The sequence below is a fragment of the Periophthalmus magnuspinnatus genome, chromosome 21 (assembly GCF_009829125.3).
Source record: "Periophthalmus magnuspinnatus isolate fPerMag1 chromosome 21, fPerMag1.2.pri, whole genome shotgun sequence".
NCBI classification, from domain to species: domain Eukaryota; kingdom Metazoa; phylum Chordata; class Actinopteri; order Gobiiformes; family Gobiidae; genus Periophthalmus; species Periophthalmus magnuspinnatus.
This window is the reverse complement of record NC_047146.1, coordinates 29,492,559-29,512,943: the sequence shown is the minus strand read 5'-3', so window position 1 is coordinate 29,512,943 and position 20,385 is coordinate 29,492,559. Positions and strand designations below refer to the sequence as shown.

The window sequence follows — 20,385 nt, the reverse complement described above, 5'->3', positions numbered from 1 at the left end:
CGGTTTAAAAGCTCGTGCAGACAGGACGCGGTAGGCCGCCACGTTTGACGCGTGGAGAGTAGAGTCGAGGGGAGGCAGCGAGGTGTTGTAGACTCACAGCGGAGACACGGACACAGACCAGGAAGAGGGCGGCAGGTTGCCGTTAAGTTTATGAACATAAATTAGCAGCGTAGGTTTGCCACATTCAAGTGATTATAACATTATGTCCAAGAGACCTAATACTCTTGGAGTCAGATCAAAAGAGCACTGTATGCCCTGGTAATTTTGTAAAATGAAGCCCTGTTAAGCTTTGTTGACAGTTCAGGGTCTGTGATTGGCTGAGCTAAAGACTGGATGAGCTAGAGCTCCAACTGGAGGGTAAGCGGCAGCGTTTCGCAAAGGTGGGAAATCTGCGCTCTCCCTCGGCGGGACACCGATGGGCTCGTTACGCAGGATGGGATTCTGAGCGGAGCTTGCCGCGTTCTGTCTGCACGGGCCTTTAAGCTCTACTGGCTGAACCCTCTGCAGCTAGAGGAGAGCTCTGAGCCGTATGCTCTTGCGTCCGGTCACGCAACACAGTTTTGAGCGTACTACACGGGCTCTTTGAGTCGAAGCTCGGGGTGAACGCCACTTCGGTCATATGGTTTCCGAGATTTGGGATGTGTGATGACCCCTGACCCCAGCAGGCGCGCGCACGCTGACGTAGCACGCGGAGGGTTCCCACGTTCGGTTTGAGAGTGAGCCAAACACAGTGAGTCACGGCTCAGCACCGCGGCCTGAATCAGCACTTTCCGACTCCCTCACCCGCGCGCGCCCTATCTCTCCTCGGCCTCCCACCTCTTTCCTCTCCTCACTCGCTCTCTGTCTCCCATTTGCCTTCTCTCTTTCTCCCTCTCTTGTTTTCTCTCTCTCTCTCTCTCTGCTGTCTTAGTCGCTCTCTCTTTTCTCTCCTCACTCTGTCCCCTACTTCCCTGTCCCCATTGTTCCTATTGTCTCTCCTTTTCTCCTCTACTCTTTTTTTCGCCTGGCTATTCTTGTTCTCCACTTCTTTCTCCCCCTTGCCCCTTCTCTCTCTTCCCCTCCCCAATTCCCTCTCTCCTCTTCCTCTTCCTTCCATCACTCTCTCCTCCCCTGTTCCCTCTTGCCCTCTCTTCTCTCCACATTTTTTCCCTCTTCTCTTCCCTCTCCTCCTCCCTCCCTCTCCTCTCCTCCTCCTCTTCACTCTGCGCTTCCCTCTCCTCCTCCCTCTCCTCCCCTCCCTTCTCCCTGTCCTCCTCCCTCGCTCCTCTCCTCCTCCCCTTCCTTCCTTCTTTCCCTCTGTCCCTCCTGAGGCCTGAGGTTTGTTTCTCTGGAAGTGGACTGCGTTGGTGTAAAGTGCTGCGGTTCTTAGAGGAAACTCCCCTGAACCGCGCCAAAGCCAATAATACTGTCGAAAAGTGTCCTCTACTGTCCAAAAGTGTCTCTCTACTGTCCAAAAAGTGTCCTCTGTCCCCCTACTGTCCAAAAAGTGTCCTTCTACTGTTCAAAAAGTGTGATCTGTCCACCTCTTGTCCAAAAAGCATTCCTCTGCTGTCTAAAAAGTGTCCCTTTACTGTCTAAAAAGTGTCATCTGTCTCTCTACTGTCCAAAAAGTATCCCTCTGCTGTCTAAAAATTGTCTTCTATCTCTCTACTGTTCAAAAAGTGTCCCTCTACTGTCCAAAAAGTGTCCTCTATCCCCCTGTTGTCCATTAAGTGTCCCCCTAGTGTAAAAATAAATTATCTTCCGTCCCCCTACTGTCCAAAAAGTGTCCCCTGTCCCTCTACTGTCCTAAAAATGTTCCTTTACTGTCCAAAAAGTATCCTCTGTCGTCCTACTCCCAAAAGTGGCCTCTGTCCCCCATTGTCTGAAAGTGTTCTCTACTGTCTAAAAAGTGTCTTCGTTCCATCTGCTGTCAAAAAAGTGTCCCTCTATTGTTCCAGAAGTTTCCTATGTATCCCTACTGTCCAAAAAGTTTCCTCTGTCCTCTTACTATCCATAATGTCCAAAAACTCTCCTGTCCTTCTACTATCCAAAAAGTGTCCTCTGTCCCTTTATTGTCCAAAATGTCTTCTGTGTTCCTTTATTATCCAAAAAGTTGTCATCTGTCACCCTTTTGTCCAAAAAGAGCCCTCTGTCTCTACTGTCCAAAAAGTGTCCCTCTACTGTTCAAAAAGTGTCCTCTGTACCCCTACTGTCCAGAAAGGGTCCTTTGTCCCTCTACTGTCCAAAAAGTGTTCTCTGTCATCCTATCATCCAAAAAGTGTCCTCTGTCCCCCTATTGTTCAAAAAGTGTCATCTGTCCCTCTACTGTCCAAAACGTGTCCTCTGTCCCTCTACGGTTTATACTGTCTGTACTATGAACCCTTTACTGTCCAAAAAGTCCTCTTAATGTCCAAAAACTGCCCTATGTCCCTCTACTACCCAAAAAGTATCCTCGACTGTCCTTTTTACCCCAACTGCCCAAAAAGTGTCCTCTGTCCCCCTACTATCCAAAAATTGTGTCCCTATAGTCCACTGTCCCCCTGTCCGTCTATTGTCCTCTGTTGTCCTAAAAGTGTCCCCCACTATCCAAAAAGCATACTCTGTCCAAAAACTGCCCTCCCCTCTTCTGTCCAAATGTGTCCCTCTACTGTCCAAAAAGTGTCCCTTATAGTCCAGTGAAGCGTCTTCCTGTGCCTCTATAGTTCAGTGAAGTGTCCTCCTATCTCTCTATAGTCCAGTGAAGTGTCTTCCTGTCCCTCTATAGTCCAGTGAATTGTTCTCCTGTCCCTCTGTAGTCCAGTGAAGTGTCCTCTGTCCCTATATAGTTCAGTGATGTGTCCTCCATCCCCCCTATAGTCCAGTTAGGTGTCTTTATAGTTCAGTGAAGTGCCCTCCTGTCCCTCTTTAGTTCAGTGACGTGTCCTGTCCTTCTATAATCCAGTGAAGTGTCCTCCTGTCCTTCTCTAATCCAGTGAACTGTCATCCTGTCTTTATATAGTCCAGTAAAGTGTTCTTTGTCCCTCTATAGTCCATTAAAGTGTCTTCTGTCCCCTATAGTCCAACTGTCTCACACAGATCACAGTTTTAGAGGTTCACTGCTGCCATCTCCTGGATGTTGTTGTAAAGTGCAGCGGTGCAGAGATACTGAATTCCATTATATTTCTTATTTTGACATATTAAACAATTAGGATCACTTTAATAGCTAGGCAATTTCATAATTATTCGATATTTAATGCTACCTTATGTAACTTTTTAGCCAAATAGAAAATAGAAGTAAAAGCTTTTGACTTTTTTTTAAATTTTGGCTGTTTTTTGTTTAGAATAACATACATCCTTACTGTGAGCAGGCTTACAATTCCACATACCTGACTTTTATTGTCCTGTAACAGGGCCTCGTCCTACTTATTTCCACTGTATGACATAAAATGTATATCTATTTTGTTCCAAAGTATGGTTTTAGCCTTCTATTTCCATGGGATCATGCAGTTGACTTTCCACCTCCAGAAAGTTACATACTGTACCTTGAAGTAATCAGATATTTCCTACAAATAATATATGTGAGGTCTAAAGCAGAACTAAGCCAGGAAGTGGGTTGTACTCTAGCAGCATACTTTTCTTCCTGTTTGAGTCATACAGTGGGGCAAAAAAGTATTTAGTCAGCCAATAGTGCATGTTCTCCCACTTAAAAGATGAGAGAGGCCTGCAATTTTCATCATAGGTTCACTTAAACTATGAGAGACAGAATAGGAGAAAGAATCCAAGAAATCACATTGTAGGATTTTTAATGAATTAATTGGTAAATTCCTCAGTAAAATAAGTATTTGGTCACCTACAAACAAGCAAGATTTCTAGCTCTCACAGACCTATAACTTATTCTTTAAGAGGCTCCTCTGTCCTTCACTTGTTACCTGTATTAATGACACCTGTTTGAATCAGTATAAAAGACACCTGTCCACAACCTCAAACAATCAGACTCGAAACTCCACTATGGCCAAGACCAAACAGTCTGGTGTCAAAGGACACCAGAAACAAAACTGTAGACCTGCACAAGGCTGGGAAGGCTGAATCTGAAATAGGTAAGCAGCTCGATGTAAAAAAAAATCAACTGTCAGAGCAATTATTAGAAAACAGAAGACATACAAAACCACTGATAATCTCCCTCAATCTGGGGCTCCATGCAAGATTTCACCCCATGGGGTAAAAATGATTACAAGAACAGTGAGCAAAAATCCGAGAACCACACGGGGGGACCTAGTGAATGACCTATAGAGAGCTGGGACCAAAGTAACGAAGGCTACCATCAGTAACACACTACGCCGCCAGGGACTCAAATCCTGCAGTGCCAGATGTGTCCCCTGCTGAAGCCAGTACGTGTCCAGGCCTGTCTGAGCTAGAAAGCATTTGGATGATCCAGAAGAGGACTGGGGGAATGTCATATGGTCAGATGAAACCAAAATGTAACTTTTTGGTAAAAACTCAACTTGTTGTGTTTGGAAGAGTAAGAATGCAAGAGTTGCATCCAAAGAACATCATACCTACTGTGAAGCAAGAGGGTGGAAACGTCATGCTTTAGGACTCTTTTTCTGCAAAGGGACCAGGACGACTGATCAATGTAAAGGAAAGAATGAATGGGACCATGTATCGTGAGATTTTGAGTGAAAACCTCCTTCCATCAGCAAGGGCATTGAAGATGAAACATGGCTGGGTCTTTCAGCATGACAATGATCCCAAACACACCGCAATGAAGGAGTGGCTTCGTAAGAAGTATTTCAAAGTCCTGGAGTGGCCTGGCCAGTCTTCAGATCTCAACCCCATAGAAAATCTTTGTAAGGAGTTGAAAGTCCGTGTTGCCCAGTAACAGCCCCAAAACATCACTGCTCTAGAGAAGATCTGCATGGAGGAATGGGTCAAACTACCAGCAACAGTGTGTGAAAACCTTATGGAAACGTGCAGAATATGTTTGACCTCTGTCATTGCCAACAAAGGGTATATAACAAAGTATTGAGATGAACTTTTGTTATTGACAAAATACTTATTTTCCACCATAATTTGCAAATAAATTCTTTAAAAATCAGACAAACTGATTTTCTGGACTTTTCTCATTTTGTGTCTCATAGTTGAAGTGTACCTATAATGAAAATTACAGGCCTCTCATCTTTTTAAGTGGGAGAACTTGCACAATTGGTGGCTGACTAAGTCCTTTTTTGCCCTACTGTATGTTTATTGAAGTAACAGTACTTGTGGTGTTGTGGTGACTCTTCCCACTGTGAATATATCTACAAGTGACAAAAGCTTTATGTTGACAATATGAAATGATTAGAACATTTGTGTTTTTTGCACCGCTCTATCTAGGGCTGCAATAAACAGCCACAGAAGGCATAGAGCTTGATCTTCTCTATTGCTAATCATACTGTTCCAAACTTTTCATAATAACAATCTCAACATGTTGCACAATTTCTTCAGTTAAAAAAATCTGTTGGGTAAATGGTTTGTCTTTTTCTTTAAAGGGCACATTTTACATTATTTTCTGATCTATGTTATGCTGTTTCTTCATCATCAAATGATAAAAATAACTGTGTTATGTTTGATTCACACATGTTTAACCCAAAACCCCTGCATATTTAGTTCTTCTCTCAGACAGAAAACACTCCACCTTGTGATGTCATGTGGTAAACGGGAAGTGCCCCACTGTGTTTTTAAACGCCATACATGTCTACTAAACGGTAGGCATTGGGTACACCGTACACAAAACACAGTGCACAGTACAGCTACTGTGTACACAGGTACACAGTAGCAGTTAACTTGAAAACAACTGCTACATGGCATCACAAGGTAGAACAGAGCATTTTGAGCTTTGGGAATGTAGGCCAACTAATAAAGGAATACTCAATCATGTGTGAACGAAACAAAACAACCACAGATATGTGTTTTGATGAGGTAACGGCATTATAACATGGTTTAAAGCTCCCAAGAGTTAATTTATTGTAATATAGGATTTTAATCTATTTGGTTTTAAGCCCAAACAATGAACTACTAACTTGTGTGATCAGGAATCAGCAGCCACTAGAAGGTGCTGTTCAAATGGGTCATGAATCAGACAAACAGGGTTTATTTCATGACTCTTTAATAGATCTGCATGTTTCTTACAATAATACAGAGAGCTGTACATGTCCGCCATCACACGCTACACATCAGTATCCACGGTAACCACATTGTCCACACACATTGACGGGTCCCAACTCCTCATCCCTCCTGACCCGCAAGTGAGACCCGCCCTCAGCAAGAACCAATCACCAGCATCCTGTGACTGCATGCGGTGGGACATTTGACAGTAGTGTGTGCTCAACTGCTTCACATAAGTGTTTAAACTGTGATGATTCATATAAATTAAATAAATTAAACGTAACCTATTTAGATCATCATGCCACCTTTTGTTCTGAAAATGCTATATTCACCAAAAACAATGTACATGTTCAGCAAGTTTCAGTTTTGAAACCCTACTGCATATACACTGTAGTGTATTGTGTTTACTTTTGTATATTTATGGAAAATTGTCGTGTGGGAGCATGGGTCAAGTAGCCTTGTACAGTCTCATACTGCTAACCGTAAGGGGGGTTTAAATAGGGCCTGGGAGAAATCACTATATTACTCAGACATGCATGGATGACGTCTAAAACCTCTTCAGGCAAATTTTTAATGAGGGAACAATGCATGGTAGAACGTTCCAAAGTCAATTTTGCATAATAATTCCCTTTAAAATACTTAAGTTATTTTCTTTTAGATGTATTGATTTGACATGTGTGCATCCAGTGTGTTGTTCAGGCACAAAGGATCCTGGTGATTGGTAAACTCCCAGCGGCTCCACAGTAGCCATCTTGGCTCAGTGACTCTAGAGTGGCCTTTGAGGTGTCGGAAGTTGAACACAGTTTGTTGATTAATGCTAGAGTGTTGGATCGGGAGGGAGAGTCTGCTGTGATTTGTTATTTGAAGTGATGAAGTAGAGAGACAGGGTTATTTTTTAAAGTTAGAAAATGGGGTTAAGGTTAGGGTTTGGTTAGTTTAGGAACAGGATAAGGCCTATGTTACGGTGGGGGAAATGGTTAAGATTGGGGTTATCAAAAAAGAAGACACCTGGTTCTGTGGTGAAAGTTCAATTTCTGTTGATGTTTCTGTTGTTTGAATTTAATATTGCAAATGTGTGGTAATATGTATACCAGGGGTCTGAGTTCCTCCTCAGGGCAATTTTAGGTAAACCACATGCATTTCATTGCATTTTAGAGGTCTACAAAACCACAGTTTACCAATATAAGACAATGTAGATATATTTTTTTGTGGGTTTATTTTCCTGACAGTGTCTACTGCATGTCCCCTGTCCCCTGCTCCGATAGAGCCCTGTTCATGTGTACTTCTCACAGACAGGAGCGTTCAGTCTGTGCTTGAGACAGAGAAGAACAAACACTATAGGCTTAAATCTTTTATCCTGTATTCCATAAGCTACTGTTGAGACGTAATTATGAGTATCTGAATTCACATCGCTTCTTTATGAACGTATTTCCACTAATATGAGGTAAATTTTCATACAATAAAATATGGTGTAGAGTTTGAGATATAAAGCACTGCGTTATGACATCAAACCTCTTCACATGTAGTTGCATGTTGCATGTATGATCAGGAGCAGGGGAAAGGCGCTGTTTAGATGCACGGTGCTGGAGAAGCGCCGATGATTGTATCTATGGAAGTATAATAAGATCTTATGTAGATCCATGATTGTGTTAGATGACCTGTCACCAAAATTAAGAAAAGTGGCCCACACAAAGCTGTCGACTGATATAGTGTCAAAATCCTTGACATTTCGGGGTAATTTAGAAATTCCTCCTGGATGTTTTTTTGCGTCTCAAAAGGAGAATGTGTCCGGGTAATAAAGGACTTCTGAACTTCTGTCCCTCCAGATCCAGCTATCTAGCACTAGCCCAATTTGTTTTAGACACATGTGAGCAGGTACAAAACTGCACTGCAGTGTCAAAGGTCACAACACACATTGGGGCTCATGCAAATTACAAAAAATATATATTTATTAAGGCAAAATTAATTTTGCTTCAATTATCATTTTGATTACTAAAACTACAGAGTTACTAGTTTAGACATGTTGTCCAAGAGCTGCCTTTGCAGAAGTATTGTAACACATGCTCACTTCAGTCACCTTTGTCTTAGCCTGTTCTGGTACACTTCAGACCAACTCCTGACAGAAGACAGTGTCCTCAGAATGTTCCGGGCTAGCACTAGCATTAGCCTGGTGGCACATGTGCTAACAGTGAACATACAACACATACAGGAGATGTGGGGCGCACTGATGACTTCTGGCTCAAAGCTCTGGCAGAGACAGTAGGATAGACACCAGGTAAACAACAGGATGAGACAACAGGTAACCGTAGGATGAGACAGCAGGTAGACAGCAGGTAGACAGCAGGATGAGACAACAGGAGAACAGTAGGATGGAAAAAACAGGTACACAGAAGGATGAGACAATAGGATGAGAGAACATGTAGGCAGTGTGAGACAGCACGATGAGACAATAGGTAGACAATAGGATGAGACAGCAGATAGACAGTAGGATGAGACCGTATAATGAGATGATTTAGTTGCACAATGTGATGACCCATACAGTCACATGTGCTACATTAATGTATATACACACTCATACATTCAATGTCCTGATTGTAGGACAAACACTCACCTATCTTGTTACATACATGTACATGCACAGAGTACAGGCATGTATTAGGACTGTGCAATGACTCAAATCTAAAGTCTTGATTTCAATTAATACTGAATAAAATTGCTAATAAAATAAAGAAAAACTATGCTTTCTCTACAGGTGAATTTCGGCAGTGTACAAGTAATAGTTTGAAATAATAGTGGTTTCAATTATGAACCAAAAATGGTGACTATGATTTTTACCATAATAGAGCAGTCCTCGGGCATATCCATATCCATGTATATACATATAGATGCACATCTGTTTACATACAGACTTACATGCTAAGAAAGAGACCATCAGTTTGAGTGGAGGATGGAGGCACATTTAGGATGATGATTGATTGGGGAGAGTTCTGTGGCCTGTACTCATACCTGCACAAACAAACCCAGTGATGTCATCAGATAGCACTGCTTGTTTACCTATCGCACAATGGGCTAACACTGTAGCGGAGAAAATCTAAAACCCTACTCCATCAGGCTTTGGGATAGCCTGGAGCAGCACAGCTAAAAGAAGACGAGAGACTTCTAAACTTCTGCGACTGTCCTTCTTGAAAGTAAGTGTGGATGCACTGTGTGGTTTGGAGTGTGTTTTTAGTGCGTGTACACATACATTAGCAATTGTGTTGTGCTTTGACCCACCTCTTCCAACCATGTCAGAGTCTAAAGTGTGCCATGGTTCGATTGGGCTACAGAGAGCACAGCCCACAGAACAAATGTAGAAGACTAGAATAGACCACACTGCCCCAGCAGGCTCAAAGATGGCAATTTTCTCCACAGGAAACAATAACTGGCACAAAGTCTCTGTCAGGAGTTCTCCAGCAAATCATTACAAGGATTTTTTGTCACACTGGCTGGATTGTAGTTCATACACTGGCAACAACCCAGCAGAATACAGATTTGTTGTTCCTTTTTAAAAATAGTATCTTACTTTTACAGTCTTATTTACCCTGCCCTCCAACTGAGATTGTGACAACCCTCAAAAGTCCTTTACACAGTAAGTTTAGAACATTACATCAGCGTCTGGGATGACTTCAGCAGGAGACAGACCAGGAGTGCGCTTACAAACAGTCTTATATCCTCAGAATGTCATATTTATAACAGGATTGGTCACAAAAGCATATAGCAACATGGTCACAACACCTAAAGCTGGGGCTCACAGCGCCCCTCCCCCCCTCTGCACAGGCCCCTACATCACCCCTAATCTGCTCAACATTCTGCTCCTCATTCGGACCTCTGCCCTCCAAGGTCTGACTGCTAATTTTGTGTTTTTTTTTAACATATCCTTACCATCTTTGGTGCAGGTCTATGTCTGTACTCTGGACTATATAAACAGCAGGCTGATTTCTACACAATATTCTGTAATACAACAAACATGGTTCTAGATTGAGTGTCGGTGAGATGGGCAGAGGGTCCATGTCCTGAGGAGGACATTCGAAGGTGAAGTCACATGACCATCTAAGACGTCCACAGTCCTCAGGTGTCCTCAGGCCTCCTCCTCCTCCTCCTGTAAATCTGGCCCTGCCCCTGGAACAATCCACACTCAGTTAGAACCCAAAAGCATTAATTTCTACTCACACACAGGTGACTCACCATTAGGCCTGTCATGATAATTACTATATCGTCTTATTGGTCAATATATAAAAGAAGAAAAAACATCAAAATGTATTGTCATGACAGGCCTACTCACCGTTCCAGTTGGAATGATCTGTCTCAGGCTCAGGGGGGCTGTCCTTGGAGCTCTGTGATTGGTCGGCAGCATGACTGGGAGAGTCATGTAATTCTGTGCTGACTTTAGGCTCCGCCTCCTCTTTCTTCTCCTGTTCCTTATTGGCCACCTCTGACACACAGGTTAATACAGTTCATTATAATGGTTAAACTTGAACAGAACCAAAGGATCACACACGTCTGTGATGTTTAACTTTACAAATCAACAAGTGGGTTTTTGATTCACACAAAATGCCTCACTAAACGAGGAATTTCATTTAATAAAGCATATTTAAATTAGGCTTAAAGGTTCTATATTATGCAAAATTTACACAATCACAGTGTCTCCGAGTGCTGGGTACTGCTACTTCAATTTATTCTACAATTACCAATCCAGTATGACTATGTGCAGTTAAGTTACTTTTTAATATTTAGCATTCTATCCATCAGTGAAGACTAGGCCAGTAAAATGCAACACCAACTCTCAGAATTTGGACCATAATCCACATGTTTTCAGTGGCTGTTTTGTAGCCTCTTTTAAACACTTTAAACTGTTCGTGTTCCTGTACCATGCAGCGACAACTCCTTCCAACGCTCCTTGTTGCTGACGATGACCCCACTGAGGCGCTGCCGCAGCCCGGGCAAGTCTATGGCCGTCAGGGAGAAATCTGTCTGAGCGTCCTCCTGTCCATGGCGACTGCTGCTGTGCCTCTGGACCGACTCCACTGTCACTGTGCCGCTCCCGGTCAGACTACATCAGAGAGAAGCCTAGCTCATACCTCCTCCTTATAGGGATGTCAAGATTAACCAGTTTCCCAGTTACCAGCCTCCCAACTCCTGTTAGTTTTATCATTCATGTCTGTCTGTCAATCTACATTGAGTTGCAACAAAACAGGGCCCTAATCTGCTTATTGGCGTAAATATGACTTTCTTTCTTTCTTTCTTTCTTTCTCTATTTGTACATTACTCCCCCCATGCTCATAAACAACATCTCAGCAACAGAATGAGGAGAGCATGGTGCAAGTTTACTTACTACACATGTCTGTGCCTTTGCCTCACGACAAAAATTCAAAAACTTTATTGTACAGTGTGCTGCTATTGATAATGAGAAGATTGTATGCACATTATGTTTAATCATCCGCTACTTAATAGACCCATTTATTTGATGTTTCCTGAATTTATTGACCAGAAACAATGTGATGATGAAGTGTGAAGGTTAGATCAAGTATTACCCCAATGATCATAAATGGGAATTACCTTACCTGGACCTCCTGTTGCCTGACTCTCTAGCCTTTCGGTCCTCTTCGATCAGTGGACCAATCACCTTCTCCATAGTGTCCACCAGCACACTAAAGGTGGGCTCCACGATGAAGTCTATGAAGCCTAAGAAGCACACACAAGCAAAATTGGTCATAGAGCACTCACCACCTGGGAGTGAGCGCATGTGAAACATGCTCAGAAGAGGCTTCATTCACTATGTTTACATGCACAAGAGAACTCGGAGTGCGCCAAATTCTTTGCTCCAAAACATGTCAGACTACTCTTATCTCTGTCTATAGCAGGACAAAGAAACAAATAGGTGTAAACAGAGGACTACAAGCCATTCAGGTGTTTCTAGTAAAAAAAAAAACAAAACAAAAAAAAACATACACTGCCAGTCAAAAGTTTGGACACACGTTTTCATAAATTTTTCTTCTTTATTTCCATGATTATTTACATTGTAGATTATCACTGAAGGCATCACTAAACTCAAAATAATGCTTTAGATAAAAAAAAAAGAATAAAAAAAAAAAGAAGTAAAATAACCACCCTTTGCTTTGATCACTGTTTTGCACTTTTAGCATTTCTAAGCCAGGCAAGGTACAGCTGTGAAGTGAAAACCATTTCAGGAGACTTCGTCGGGAAGCTCATTGAGAGAAGCCCAAGACCAAGTGTCCGCAGCGCAGTCAACAACTGACTATTGAGGATTTGAATATAAAATAAAAAAATATGTCAAGATCCCAGTCTGCCTTGTGTTGTGTGCTGTTTTCCCCCTCCCTTCTGTGTTTGGAACTGGGCGGAGATTTGGGCTCCTCCCATGCACACCGACAACTAATCTCTAATCAAGCTGCGCCTGGGGAAGACAAGGGGACCAAGGAGATGACACTCAGTGCCAGATCGTCCGCGTATCCACAGTGGTACAGCTCTGCTTGGCTCAGTCTCATGTTTTATCGTTTGTTACTTTTCACTAAGTTGGATGTTTTTGCTCCTTGTCAAATCCCGCTCCCTGGATCCGCTCAGCTCCTTTGCTTCTGACCCAGTTCTCCACGACTGGTACAAACCTCACACCATCCGACCCAGTTCACTTTGACCAGACCGGATTACTTCGTCTCTGACCAGGCTGTCCACGATCCCCTCAAGGACTACTGCAAATAACCCTTCTCTCAACTGTCTGATCCATCTACCTTTATTTGCATATTACAATCTGTAAATAAACATTGTTAAACTGTTACCCGAGTTCTGAATCTTTGGTCCCCCTGTCAGTTGTTACGACAGAGATCTGGCCAACATGGACCAATCAGACTCTGGGCCAGATCAAACGCTACACCGGGTGTTTTTGCATCACAGAGTCATCATTGGGCAACACAATCAAACTATTTGGATTATTGAGGGGGAGAGCATTCCAGTGGGCAAAGGCAAAATTTTCAAACACTGCATTAGACCATGTGACTTTTGATGGCGTTGTGGGAGAATTTAAACTAGTCTTCAATCACCCACACTGTCAAGATGATGCCTCACTATAGTCAACATCATACTCGCGTATCGCAGAGGATCCCGCAACATCAAGCCGGATGCACTCTCATGCCAGTTCTCCCAGGAGGATACTGCCACCCCTCCGGAGCCCATCATACCCCCAACCTGTGTGGTCGCCGCTTTTCACTGGGGGATTAAGGATCTGGTACGGGAGGCTCAACCCACCCAGCCTGATCCAGGTAATGTCCCACCTGGTACTCTCTTTTGTTCCAGATCCTGTCCGCTTCAAGGTACTTGAATGGGTCCACTGCTCTTGGTTCGCCTGCCATCCAGGGGTCAATTGCACACTCTCCCTATTGAGACATCACGTCTGGTGGCCCACGGTCGTCAAAGACACCAGGGCTTATGTGTTGGTGTGCCAGGTGTGTTTCAGGGGCAAAGCCTCCCACTCGCCACCTACCGGTCTGCTCCAACCGCTACCAGTTACGAAATGCCCTTGGTCTCAGTGGACTTCATGACTGGCCTTCCCCCATCTCAAGGTAACACAGTCATTCTCACAATTGTTAACCGGTTCTCTAAAGCAGCCCATTTCGATGCCCTCCGAAACTCCCGACCGCCAAAGAGACTGTGGACCACATAACCAACCACGTGTTCTAACTCCATGGAATCCCTGTGGATATTGTGTCTGACCAAGGAATGCAATTTACAGCCCAAGTTTGGCTTTCCTGCTGTGAGGTGCATCGGTGAGTCTTACCTCTGGCTTTCACCCTCAGACTAATGGACAAACTGAGCGGGCCAACCAATACCTAGAAACTACGCTATGCTGTGTTGTTTCCTCCAATCCCTCTACTTGGAGCACATTCTTGCCATAGGTTGAATACTCCCACAACTCCTTGGTAAGTCCTGCTGCCAGTCTATCCTCTTTTCAAGCCTCTCTACGTTACCAGCTTCTACTCTTCCTGTCTGAGGAGACGGACCTGGCAGTGCCCTCTGTTCAACACCACCTCCAACGCTGCCACAGGGTCTGGAGAAGAACTAGGGCTGCCCTTCTCCAATCCGGGGCCAGGATGAAGGTAGACAAGCACCGTACTCCCGCTCCTCAATATCAACCAGTCAGTCAGTTTTGCTCTCCTTTAAAAATATCCCTCTAAAAACATATTCTCGGAAAGGAATTATGGAAAGGGGCCCTTCAAGATAACCAAAATCATCAGCCCATCTGCAGTACGCCTTCAACTCCCTCCTTCCTTCCGCATCTACCCTACGTTCCATGTGTCTCAGCTTAAACCCATTCATTCAAGTGACCTCTGGCTGAGCCCCCTCCTCCCGCCCGGGTTGTGGATGGTCACCCGACTTTCACAGTCCAGTGGCTCATTGATGTCCGCCGGTGGGGTAGTTGACTAAAATATCTTGTGGATTGGGAGCGGGGGGGTTACTGTCCAGATCCCAGTCTTTCTGCCTTGTGTTTTGTACCGTTTTCCCCCTCCCTTCTGTGTCAGAGCCTGGAGCTGGGTGGAGATTTCGGCTCCTCCCATGCACACCTGCAACTAATTTCTAATCAAGCTGCACCGGGGGAGGACAAAGGGACCAATGACCTCACACCTGACATGCCAGATCGTCCGTGTATCCACAGTGGTACAGCTCTGCTTGGCTCAGTCTCATTTTTTTTGGATTTTTTTTTGCTCTTTGTCAGATCCCGCTCCCTGGACCCGCTCAGCTCCTCTGCCTCCGACTCAGCTCTCCATGACCGGTACAAATCTCACACGCTCCGACCCAGTTCACTTTGACCGGAACGGATTACCTCGTCTCTGACTCCGCTGTCCACGATCTGCTCAAGGACTACTGCAAACAACCCCGCTCTCAACTGTTTGATCCATCTACCTTTATTTGCATATTACAATCTGTAAATAAACATTATTAAATTGTTACCCAAGTTCTGAATCTTTGGTCCCCCTGTCAGTCGTTACGACAGTATATAAAATGTAGAAGGTACTAAACATAAAGAAAAAATTAGGCTGAACGAGACAGTGTGTGACTGGTATGCTTAGTGGGTGCTCAGTGGAGAGGCTGTAGTTTATCATTGCTGTTGATCTAAAATGGGTGTGTACACTTTGAAACACATGTCTAATATTTGCCTGATGGCTTACCCTTTGCCTAATAATCACACAATATTTTTTTTCCTTTACAGTCACGGCTTCTCCAGATGTGTTATTGGGATCTTTGTGATTCGATTCTTGTGGGCTTTAAGTCAAGAAATAACAACATTATAACATGACTTAAAGTGTTAAGTCTGGAGTTGTGTTTTGTTTCATTCACATGTTTGCGTATCCTTTTTTATTAACCTGTCTACATCTCCAAAGCTCAAAATGCTCTGCAAAGTTACCCTTTACCTTTAGTTCAGAAGATTGATAATTCCAGGGCTGGAATAATCCAAATTATTCTAGTGAAGGTGTTATAAACATAGTGGAGCACTTCCTGTATTACCACACAAAATCACAAGGTGGAACAGAGTGTTTTCTGTTTGAGTGAAGAACCTAAATATGCAGGGTTTGTGTGTTAAACTTGTGAATGAAACACAACACAACTCCAGGTATGTTTTTAATGAGAAAACATCATTATAGCATAGATCAGAAAATAGTGTAATATCGGCCCTTTAAGCATACTTATTTCTTTAGGATGTATTTGTTCATAAAACTTTGCTACATTATAGGAAATTATGTATTTTATGTATTTTCTCCATTGGACTATTCATACATAAATAACTGATTACACTGACTCCAATCCTGTATATATTGCATTTGAGGCTTGAGTGCTCAGAAAATCTGTGTTCACCCCTATCTCCACCCACTCCTCTGTACTTAATTCTCTCTACAGTGCGATCATGGTGAGAGTGTATATGTGTGCGCAGGGACAGTACCGATCTAGGACTGAAGGATCATGGTGAGAGTGTATATGTGTGTGTGTAGGGACAGTACCGATCTGGGACTGGGCGATCATGGTGGCCTTCCTGTCGCACAGTGGGGAGAAAGGCAGGCCCAACTGCATCTCTTTGTCGCCCTGAGACATAAACACACTGTGAGCAGACATGTGTAGGACTGCCAGGAGGCGTCAAGGCTGCCTGCTTAACCTTATCTAAGGAAAAAACGTTCTGGAGTTACGATAGATGTGTACAGTCATATTTAGATTAGATGAAGTCATAGTCATTGAAGAGGCAGTTTCACATGCCTGCCGAGCCAACAGCGCACGCGTTAACAATACTTTACAAGAATGTGGATCTGAAACTGTATCCTCTATTGTACGTATATGAGGTAAAAGTTGTTATAAATACTCAGAGAACATGTTTCCCTACAAATTATCCTTTGTAATTGGACTAAGTTATGATGCTCTTTATGATTTGGTTCCAGACCCTTCTGCATTCCAACAGAAGAAAGGACAGCTTGGCTGGTCAGGCAAAACCTTTACCACTTTAGTTGCAGTAACACCAATTTGTGCGTGACAAAATATTACACATCTACTCTTGATTTATAGTAATGCATCAAATTCTTTTCCTATGATTATTAAAGGGCCCATATTACGCTATTTTCTGGCGTATGTTATGATGATGTTTCCTCATCAAAAAACATACCTGGAGTTGTGTTTAGTTTTTTTTCACACATGTTTAACACACAAATCCTGCATATTTATTTTCTCAAACGAAAAATATTCTTTTCCATCTTGTGATGTCACATGGTAATACACAGTGCTCCACTGTCTTTTTAAACTCCATCCACCTTCATTAGAATTGTTTGGGTCATAACAGACCTGGAATATCCAATATATAATAAACTAAAGGTAAAAAGTAGCTGTTAACTTGAAAAGTAGCACTACATGACATCACAAGGTGGAACAGAGCATTTTGAGCTTCAGAGATGTAGACAGACTAATAATAAAGGGTTACTCAAACATGTATGAATGAAACAAAACACAACTTTTGAGGAGGTAACAGCATTGTGGCTTAAAGCTCACAAGAGTCAATTTTGAGCAATATAGGACCTTTAAAGATTCACTATTTAACTTGTGGAATTGTTTTTTTCTTTGCCTTAAATGTTCCATATTTGAAATTAAATGCATCTATCTCCATAGGTACACGCAGACACCACCAGGGCAAGTTACAGGTCAGATCTGTGGAGGCCATTCAAAGTAAGAATGCACGTTTTTCCAGATATTTTTGAGCAATAACAACACATGTAACTGATTAAATGCAAGATAAATACATTGAATGTCATACTGTGGAACACAGCAAAGCAAAAATATCTGTAACACAGTGTACCTTTAATCAGTGAGAAATTGGTTTACTTTTAATTTAGGTCAAAAACGGAATTATGCAGGAGCAGGGAAAAGCAGGCATGAGCAAGGTTGAGGTACCTGTCTGAAGAACTCCTCCATGAGGTTGTGCGTCCAGCGATAGTGCAAGGGCCAGGCCCGGGCCGGGTGGCTGATGTCTGCAGCATGAAGCACCAGGGACAGCACCTTCACTTTATCCAGACTTAACACAAACACACATATACACACACACACACAATAGAATGTGATTATGATCACCATTAAATCGTAGTACTTTCTTTTATATAAGCATGTGGCCTTAAATCTGTGTAATCCCTCAGTTGTCCTGGTAGGTTCCTCAGTGGTTTGTTCTGATACAGCTCAAGATCACTCTAAAGCTATTCAGAATGGGTTCATTTCTGTCCTGTGAATATGACTCTTTAAGTATCAATACTCGCTCAAATGAGTATCTGGTTTCAATACTAGTTTCAGTATCTTTTAGTATCTAATGTTCAATAATTCTGACAACAATAGTGTAAAATAAGCTGCAAATAGCAAGAAACTAAATATATATTAATTGTAGTCTGCAGTGCTGTCTTGAGTTGCTGCATTTCAAGCCCTCTCATGGTAACTCTGTTACAAGAATCATGTGGACTAATATTTTTAATCATGATGCGTCAGACATGGCATGGAAGAGGCATCGCAAAGGGCTGCAGAAGATGATGTCTGGACACAACTGAGCCGATTGAACCAAGTGTCGCACTTCAATGAGTCACTACGAGCTGGTCGGGTCTTTTTTTTTGTTCCTGATTGAAATGGTGATGTTTATCCAACTAGGAATCTCGACTGATCATCAATGAAATGCTTCAACTGTGCAGATGGGAGATACAAACTCTAAGCTTATTGCCCCCCTTTGCTCTCACTACACACCCTGGGTTGGTCTCTCCTCCCGCTTTACAGCATGCCTCACCTGGGCGTCTGTGACACAGAGTTCCTCATGGTCTTGATCTGCTGGAAGTGACAGGACATGTCTGTGGACATCACCATCTCAATGACCAGGGCCCTCAGCTCTCTGGGACACACACACACGCAGAGGTGGTCCTGTAGTTAGTTTTGCTGAGTCAGACTGAGCTCAAACAGACTCTTCTCTTCTAGACTCCTTCTATTCTAGACTTGTTTCTTTATAAGGCCATTTAATATATACAATTTGCTGTTTTGAGTGGGTTTAAAGACACATGGGACACTAATGAGACACTCATGTACTCGTAGCCCTTTCAGATTTGATCATTACAACCAAAACACTAAATTATAATGCAAACGTTTTTGTCTAAATCAGCATTACAATTGTTACTCCTCTCCTTATTTTGTCTATTTTGTCTAAATTGTCTTGCAGAGTTGCACATTTTTACTGTGTTAGGAGTCAGCAACCCCTCGCTCCATCTGCCTCATGTTGGGTCATTCATTTGTAAAACTAAGAAACACCTCAAACTAAGGTGTTGTACTCACTCCTCACTCTCTAAAGCTCAGACAGAAGTATGTTACCTCCAGTCGTCCTTATTGAGGTTGATCAGGATGTTCATTTCCTCATCTGCCATCAGCCTGTAGGCAGCGCTCACGTGGTGATTCTCCAGCACTGAGCGGTCATTGTACAGAATGGCCACATCCGACCTGCACACCAACAAACAGGGCTTTTGCTATTATAATGTTAGATTGATGCCTGTGTGTTACTGGTCATGTGTGTTACTGGCCATGTGTTACCAGTCATAAGTGTTACAGAACATGCATCCGTCACAGGTATTTCTATGGTGATACATATTTTTGTTCATGTTTATTCCTGGTTGTGTGCTACCGATCATGTAAGTTACTGTTCACTCATGCATCAGAATACTGGTCATATGCGTCATTGGTAATGCATCTGTTTTGGTATTTCTGGTGGTCACCTGGTCATGTATGTTATTGGTCATGTGTGTTACCAGCCAGGCATGTTACTGGTCATGAATTTTACCATTTGGTCATGTATTACTGGTCACGCATGTTACCAGTCATTTGTGTCACCAGTCATGCATGTTATTGGTCGTGAATGTGCATTACTGGTCATGTATGTAATTGGCTATGTGTGTTACTGGCCTTGTGTGTTACTAGACAAATCTGTTATTGGTCATTCATGTTACTGCTCATGTGGGTTACTGGTCATGCATCTGTCGTTGATTTTTCTTTGGTCATGTGTGTTACTGGTCAAATGCGTTACTGCTCATATAGCTATCTGGTATTTCTCTGATCATACGTGTCACTGGTCATGTGCGTTACCAGTCATGCATGTTGCTGGTCATGTGTTACTAGTTTACCAGCTTAAACACAAACAATTATTTAAAATGTATCAAAAAGGTCAAAAGTTAAATTAAATACATTTACTGTAAATGTGTACTTTAGATGAACTTGAATTCAGCTATGATTATTTTTTAAGGAAATGCAATTTTATTGCAATGAAATATCAAATGTAATGAATGGATATTTGTAAAGATAAAATTTTATAGACAGAAGTTTGTATATTTTATATTTCAATGGACCCAGAAAGACTAGCTGATTGTGTTGCTTTCAGCTAATGAGATCCAAATAAATAAACAAATAAACTTAAAAGTAAAATCTTTTACAGGTCATGCATTTTGCAGACCATTCGTGGGTTACCAGTCAAATGTTTTACTCTTCATAAATCTGTCTGGCATTTCTTTGAGCATGTGTGTTAGTTATCATATGTGTTACTGGTCATGGATGTTACTGGCCATGAATAATACTGGCTATGCGTGTTATTGTTCATGTGTGTTACTGGTCATGCGTGCTACTGGCATTGGCTGTTACTGGTCATGTATGTTACCAGTCATGTGTGTCAGTGGTGATGCATGTTGTCTGGTC

General features: G+C 42.6%; 1 protein-coding gene across 1 annotated transcript in view; it reads right to left on the bottom strand.

Moving 5' to 3' along the window:
• Window positions 1–6,096: 6,096 nt before the first annotated feature.
• The window catches only part of LOC117389837 (dual specificity calcium/calmodulin-dependent 3',5'-cyclic nucleotide phosphodiesterase 1A), a 36,635-nt gene continuing 22,346 nt past the window's right edge, over window positions 6,097–20,385 (bottom strand). The window contains exons 9-16 of the mRNA XM_033987563.2: window positions 19,018–19,143; window positions 18,446–18,547; window positions 17,578–17,698; window positions 16,149–16,230; window positions 11,706–11,826; window positions 11,013–11,194; window positions 10,427–10,576; window positions 6,097–10,263 (exon numbers count right to left, since the gene is read on the bottom strand). Coding sequence (XP_033843454.2) covers window positions 10,223–10,263; window positions 10,427–10,576; window positions 11,013–11,194; window positions 11,706–11,826; window positions 16,149–16,230; window positions 17,578–17,698; window positions 18,446–18,547; window positions 19,018–19,143 — 925 coding nt within the window. The 3' untranslated portion in view covers window positions 6,097–10,222. The remainder of the gene's footprint in view (window positions 10,264–10,426; window positions 10,577–11,012; window positions 11,195–11,705; window positions 11,827–16,148; window positions 16,231–17,577; window positions 17,699–18,445; window positions 18,548–19,017; window positions 19,144–20,385) is intronic.